A 7,443-nucleotide genomic window follows, 5' to 3' on the forward strand; every position below is an offset into this window, starting at 1 on the left:
GTCGGTTAGGGCTCTGTGTCCGTAGTCAGCAGGTTGCTGGTTCAGATCATGTGAACAAGGCCCTTAACCCCAGTTTCTCCAGGGACTGGTGGACCGATAATGAAAACACACTGCTTTCCTTGAACAGGTCAGAAAGCTGGTGTTGGGAAAATGGGAAGTGGGAGCAGTACCCCAGTGACAGAGGAGAACAAACCAGAGCTCCTTGGTAAAGCCTGGAGGGATGTTGTGTGGGACCACAGGTATGAAGCCCGTTTTTATCCAACATAATCAACAAATTGTTTTGTTTATTTTTTACTAGCATCACATAATTTTATGTATACATATTTAAAATGTGCATAAGTTCTATAACCTTCCCCTCCCACACAAACACACATATAAACACTGGGCAGTGTGCAGCCCTGCAGGTTAGCTCACCAGCTGGTAACTGCATTTATCACCTACACTGCATTTATGTATCTCTGCTGGGTATCTTTTGCCTCACATTTAATCTGTCTGCTTATGCCCTAATTGTTAATGGTCTATTGTAATGGGCGTCTCCAATTGTAACAAGCTGTGCCAAAGCAAGTTTTATTTTATGTTGCAATAAAGATTTTGAGGGGGCGGCATGGTGGTGCAGTGGTTAGCACTGTTGCCTCACACCTCTGGGACCCGGGTTCGAGTCTCCGCCTGGGTCACATGTGTGTGGAGTTTGCATGTTCTCCCCATGTCGTCGTGGGGTTTCCTCCGGGTACTCCGGTTTCCCCCCACAGTCCAAAGACATGCTGAGGCTAATTGGAGTTACTAAATTGCCCGTAGGTATGCATGTGTGGGTGAATGGTGTGTGAGTGTGCCCTGCGATGGGCTGGCCCCCCATCCTGGGTTGTTCCCTGCCTCGTGCCCATTGTTTCCGGGATAGGCTCCGGACCCCCCGCGACCCAATAGGATAAGCGGTTTGGAGGATGGATGGATGGATGGATGGAATGAAGATTCTGATTTTATGTTCCGCAGAGTGATGTCACCATTGGGTCCTTGAACAAGACCCTTGCATAGCTTTGGTTAGCATCTGTAAAGTAATCTGTAAAATAAATAAACACTTTCTAATAAGCATGCATGACACTTCATTAAGTGGTTTCAGTTGCAGATGACTAATGAGATGTAAAGGAAGCCATAGTAATATGCTATTATGGGATCGTTTATATTCCTTATGAATTCTGACTAATTCCTATTTCCAATTCCAATGTCTGTTCTGGGGGCGGCATGGTGGTGCAGTGGTTAGCACTGTCGCCTCACACCTCTGGGACCCGGGTTCGAGTCTCCGCCTGGGTCACATGTGTGCGGAGTTTGCATGTTCTCCCCATGTCGTCGTGGGGTTTTCTCCGGGTACTCCGGTTTCCCCCCACAGTCCACAAACATGCTGAGGCTAATTGGAGTTGCTCAATTGCCCGTAGGTGTGCATGTGTGAGTGAATGGTGTGTGAGTGTGCCCTGCGATGGGCTGGCCCCCCATCCTGGGTTGTTCCCTGCCTCGTGCCCATTGATTCCGGGATAGGCTCCGGACCCCCCGCGACCCAATAGGATAAGCGGTTTGGAAAATGGATGGATGGATGGATGTCTGTTCTTTTAGCACACGAAGTGATCTCAAGCAATACCTGCAAGATTACAAGCCCACTATTGATTCAGTGCCTCAGGCTCGGATTCTTCTAATTGGTCAGATTACAGCTGGAAAATCAAGCTTCTTCAACTCCATCAACTCTATCTTCCGTGGCAACATTACAAGCCAAGCTGCAGTAGGAGAAATGAAAACCAGCCTGACCTTGAAGGTAATGTGACTGTCTAACTTCATTTCCTGGTATAACATTCGTGTATCCAGATGTCTTTATATGATGTTCTTGCTTGAGAGGAAGGACGATATTCTGTTATTTTTAGCTTCACTCTGTTTCAGTTGCTGTTTGTTATCCTCTTTGCGATTTAGGAAGGGATTGACTCTATGGCAGGATATTTAGTTTGAACCTATGGAAAACCCACATAACACAGCAAGAACATGCAACCTCCACATCCACAGAGCCAGAGGCACGATTTGAGCTTCCAGCCCTAGAAGTGTGAAGCTGCAGCACCATCCACTGAGCCACTGTCCCGCCCTCATCATGTTCTTATTGCCATTACCTACAGGACATGTGGTGCTCAAATGTATTTTCCGTGATATGAAATCACATGGTACCGGCTGAGCACATAATGTGATTCTTAATGGTTATTAAATCCAATCCGCAGACCAGGTGATTGGTCTCCCTGAAAAATAAAAAACTAATCAGCAGTGTCACCAAGCTTAGTGAATCTCCCCACACCCCCATTTTAATGCTGGTTGTTAAGTCCATTATCCTTGTATTGTTTAAATAAAGTGGGTGGCCTGAGCTGAAGACCTCCTCACCAGTGGCCACCAAGTTACATCATTTTGAGATGCCTGCTGAACTGGATAAGCAGGTAGAAGGTGAATGACATCATGTGTCTTCTTCCAGTATCACACTTACCAGGTGAAAGCGGGCCGAGGCGGACAGCCTCTGGGATTCCTACTGTGTGACACCATGGGACTGGATAAGCAGGTAGAAGGTGAATGACATCATGTGTCTTCTTCCAGTATCACACTTACCAGGTGAAAGCGGGCCGAGGCGGACAGCCTCTGGGATTCCTACTGTGTGACACCATGGGATTGGAAGCAAGGGAGGATGGAGGGGTGAAAATTGAAGATATTGAGAGCATCCTGAAGGGCCACGTTCCAGACAAGTACCAGGTAAGAACTGTGTATCTAAACACACCTCAAAAACTACTGCTATATGAATACAGGAAATTAAATCTCATTCACTGATTGTTTTTGGCATAAATAATGTGCTGTTGTTACATAAGTGTCATATGAAAGGACTCACATTGCTTTTCGCTTGAGTTTCCTATGATCTCACAGTCAATGCATGTCTGTATGTCATTCACACCTTTTTGTTTGTTTAGTTCAACCCTGTGCAGCCAATGAAAGCTGATAACTCTCAGGCATGGAGCACATTGGCTCTTAAGGACAGGATCCACTGTGTGGTGTATGTGATGGACGCCTCCACAACTGGAATTGTGGACCAAGGAATGAAGAATAAAATTGATGAAATCAGAAAGAGAACTAACTCGGCAGGTCAGTGAGTGTGGAGAACAGGGAGGGAGGTGGCATCTATGATGGAGTGTGTGTCAGGAGCTTTAGAACTTTAGTCGTACAGTGGTACCCTCCAGCATAGTCCCTGGAGGGTGAAGAACTTGGTGGCGAGGGCAGCGGGCGTAGCCGGGACCTCCGGCTGGGGTGCAGCAGCTGCAGCAGGCAGAGGCGAAGGGAGCACCTCGGGCGGTGGACCTGCAGGCAGCGGGCGTAGCCGGGACCTCCTGCTGGGGTGCAGCAGCTGCAGCAGGCAGAGGCGAAGGGAGCGCCTCGGGCGGTGGACCTGCAGGCAGCGGGCGTAGCCGGGACCTCCGGCTGGGGTGCAGCAGCTGCAGCAGGCAGAGGCGAAGGGAGCACCTCGGGCGGTGGACCTGCAGGCAGCGGGCGTAGCCGGGACCTCCTGCTGGGGTGCAGCAGCTGCAGCAGGCAGAGGCGAAGGGAGCACCTCGGGCGGTGGACCTGCAGGCAGCGGGCGTAGCCGGGACCTCCTGCTGGGGTGCAGCAGCTGCAGCAGGCAGAGGCGAAGGGAGCACCTCGGGCGGTGGACCTGCAGGCAGCGGGCGTAGCCGGGACCTCCGGCTGGGGTGCAGCAGCTGCAGCAGGCAGAGGCGAAGGGAGCGCCTCGGGCGGTGGGCCTGCAGGCAGCGGGCGTAGCCGGGACCTCCTGCTGGGGTGCAGCAGCTGCAGCAGGCAGAGGCGAAGGGAGTGCCTCGGGCGGTGGACCTGCAGGCAGCGGAGGCGGCCACTCGGGCTGCGCGGCTGCGCGGCGGCCCGGCGTGTTCTCCGGACGGGAGAAGCTGCCCGAGGAGGTAGCTTAGCTGCGCAGGTGACCTCAGGAACAGCCGGAGAGTCCTCCTGTTCCCCGGCTGAGAGGGAGGCGGGGGCGAGTGCGCACGTCCCCAGAACGATCGCCGGGACGATCGCGTGCTTCTTCCTTTTTCGGGTCCTCGTCGGGAAGGGAGGCTGCGCGCTGTCCACAAAGGCAGACGGCGGGAGGACAGTCCCGGGCTCACTCGGAGCGACCCACCGCTCCGTCCGGAGCTCGGCCAGCTGCCGGAAGTTATCGCGCACCTCCTCTGCGAGGTGCGCGTCCTCCTCTAGGGACAGCTGGTCCAGGATGACCCAGCTCCGGCTGACGAGACCCCACGCCGGGGGATCTTCCCGGATGCCGGGCTGGGCGATCCAGAATAGCCCCTGGTCAACGTAACCGGCGTATTCTTCCTCAATCACGGAAGGTGCTTTCTTCCTAGGGTCTGCCATTCTGTCACGCTTCGCCAGTTGTGCGAGTAAGGCGCATGGGTAGGCAAGCGGGCAGGAAGGAGGCAGGAGGTGAAATCGGGGTAAACGGGAATTTAATGGCAGCTACGGACGGGACAGGATCATGCAACCAAACTAATATCAATTACAGACCCTAAACTGAGGCAAGACGGGGACTGAAATAGACAAGACAACAGGGTACAGCTGGGTATAATCAGGGAAGCACACGTGGATAATCAGGGGGGGCGTGGCACACACGAGGATCGTACGAGCCGGGCGTGACACATATTTTGAGAGTAATAATTAAATACTGAGTGAGCAAGTGAGTATTGTGTAGAGTCAAGCGTATAGTGAAGATGAAATTTCTGCTGGCGAGTGCATATGCAAGCGTGGTTTTTATGTGCGTGAGTTTTGAGACTAATTAAACGCCATAGACCCTTTCGAGGTCCGAATTTGTACAGTTGAACGCTTCTCGACCCATAGAAGTTCTAGTAGGAAAGGTTGAGATCCAACATATTGCCTTGAAAAAAAATACCCGTTTGATATCAGAGTTGGTTGAGTTAAGAGTTATTAAAGTTCCAAGGTTCTACTGTACATTCTCATTTGGCAGCATCTGCTAAAGGCAGATTTATACCATTTCAGTTGTGACTTATTACAGCCCTGTTTGACACAAATCATGTGATACAGCAGCAGGAAATTATACATGAATGTATGTGTCTCTCTGCAGATCTACAGAGCTAGCCAGTGTCTGGGCATCCTACCATCAAATGTGATTCCAGTGAAGAATTACTTTGATGAGAGTGAGCTGAGTGACACCTGTGACATCCTGCTCCTCAAGGCCATGAAGCAGATGCTGGACTTTGCTGACAATTACTTTGACAGCTGGGAGGACGACACAGAGTAGATGAATTGATCATATTGAGGGGTTGTGCCATTGCCTTTCTCTGTCCATGTCCTTGTGCTCTACACCACATGATTGTTTCCTGTAAACCTGCGTTAGGCTCTTTCTGTACCTTTCCGACACAGAAACCTTTTCATAACCTGGATTTATAATTGTCTTGTCATTTGAGTATGAATGATGCTTAGATATAATCTATACAATATAAATTCGATATATCCTTTATATATGTGTATCCCCAAAGAAATCTCCTCAATTATAGAAGTACATATGGACTTGATGTTTTTCCTAGACAGCCCAGTCTTACAAGAGAAACAAAATAGTTGATTTTCACAGCATTTTCTTCCCGGCCAATGCCTTCTCTAGTTAAACCATAGAGACTATACCATCTCGTGTAGTCACTGGCTAACATACAATAGCCATTTCTGTGGTTTTTGTTCTCTTGCCCTATTCATCACAATCGTGGTGAATTAAAAAAAATCTGTTAAGTCAAAAACTGTCCTGTGTCATGTTATGCAAATATACATCCAGCACCTTTGGTCTACAGGGGAGTGGGCGGTACCAGGAACTACACCGAAAAGGGTATCACAACTGTCCTAACACCTTTCAGCATATGCTAATCATCCAAGGGCAGCACTGGCAATTAAATACACCACCAACAATTAATTATTGTTATATTAACTTCTTTTATTAAGAAGTACTGTTAGATTTTACAGTGTATACACATGCTGTCTTACCCATTTTGATTGTGACATCATCCTTTGTCCATGATGTTCGGAATTTTTGAAGAGGAATCGAAGCTGCGATCAGCTCAGCATCCCCCAACATGTGCCCAGAACGCTTCTTAATTCCAGTCTGTAGCATATCAACAAGAGGCTTGCAGTACTTCAGCTGCAGCTTGACTGTCAAGTTCGATGGTCAGGAGGTTGATTTTCGGAAGTAGCCACCCCATTTGGGCATTAGATTCCGCTTGCAGAATGTTGGTTGCCCGGGCGACAGGGCTCATTACAGCAGCATACTCAGTAAGGAACGCAAGTCGGCTGGGTTGAACCTGTAATGAAAACAAAACAAACAGCACCGCAATTTTAAGCCTACCTTTACATTGAATTAAATCAGAATATTGTACAAAAAAGAAAAAACTGAACACATTCATTTTAATTAACTAATAAAACACATAGCATATTTCTTACTTACATTGGGACCTTTAGGCCGGTGCACATTACTCCTACTGCCCCCTCACCCTTGTCTTCGATTATCCTACATAGTCTTTCCACTGCCAGGAACAAGGAATTCCACCTTGTCTTATTCGGTGGGAGAAGCTGGAGGGAACAGTGGACCTTCCACATTTGTTCCGCAGACCATTACACTTGCTAAATGTAGAATGGTACAATTTCCTGTATGCCTCACTGGATGTTGCATTTATGCCATCTTCTCTAGCTACTAGGTTTAGTAGATTACAAGCACAGCGCTAGTGTTTTTGCAGCTGGAATTCAAAACTGTTGTCTTCATTTAGAAGTGCAGAAGTATCAATGAAAAAAAAAGGTTTGGTTCCTGTTGGTTGTCAGTCATGGGTTGGTAGGGATTTTTTTTTCTTTCCCAGTGGCAGCTGTGGATAGGAAATTTATTTTAGTTTTTACTTTTCTTTACAGCAGCGATGCTATTTTTTCACAACATAGCTTACCTGTACTACACGTACTCTACCAGCTTTTGTGTCCCAGCATGTTACACTCGTGCATGCACACGCACACACACATGTACATGTAGGGTATACCTATCCTTATGGGGCCCGGTCATTCACTTCTATGGGAAAAATGCTAACGCTAACTATGACAACCTTAACCCCCACCCTGCCCTAACCATAACCATAAGTAACCAAGCAAAATACAAGAGTTTTTGCATTTTTAGTTTTTTCATAGCAGTCACTGATCTTTATAAAATAGAGTTTCCTGGTCCCCATAAGGGAAAAAAACAGATATTTATCATGTTATGGGGACATTGTGTCCCCATAAGGATAAGTATGCCCGCTCTCTCTCTCTCTCTCTCGCTCTCTCTCACACACACACACACACACACACACACACACACATTTTCATATGAACAAAATATTTAGTCAATATGAATGC

General features: G+C 48.3%; 1 protein-coding gene across 14 annotated transcripts in view; it reads left to right on the forward strand.

Moving 5' to 3' along the window:
- The window catches only part of LOC125721546 (interferon-induced protein 44-like), a 183,762-nt gene extending 177,946 nt beyond the window's left edge, over positions 1–5,816 (forward strand). For 7 of the 14 annotated variants that reach the window (XM_048997500.1, XM_048997498.1, XM_048997496.1 and 4 more), the window contains 4 exons: positions 128–239; positions 1,603–1,798; positions 2,611–2,763; positions 2,976–3,163. In XM_048997500.1, coding sequence (XP_048853457.1) covers positions 128–239; positions 1,603–1,798; positions 2,611–2,763; positions 2,976–3,155 — 641 coding nt within the window. In that variant the 3' untranslated portion in view covers positions 3,156–3,163. Of the gene's footprint in view, positions 1–127; positions 240–1,602; positions 1,799–2,374; positions 2,483–2,610; positions 2,764–2,975; positions 3,164–5,149 lie in introns of those variants that run through there. The other 7 variants (XM_048997505.1, XM_048997503.1, XM_048997504.1 and 4 more) reach the window with 5 other exon arrangements.
- The last annotated feature ends 1,627 nt before the right edge of the window (positions 5,817–7,443 follow it).

The sequence above is a fragment of the Brienomyrus brachyistius genome, unplaced genomic scaffold (genome assembly GCF_023856365.1).
Source record: "Brienomyrus brachyistius isolate T26 unplaced genomic scaffold, BBRACH_0.4 scaffold34, whole genome shotgun sequence".
Lineage (NCBI taxonomy): Eukaryota > Metazoa > Chordata > Actinopteri > Osteoglossiformes > Mormyridae > Brienomyrus > Brienomyrus brachyistius.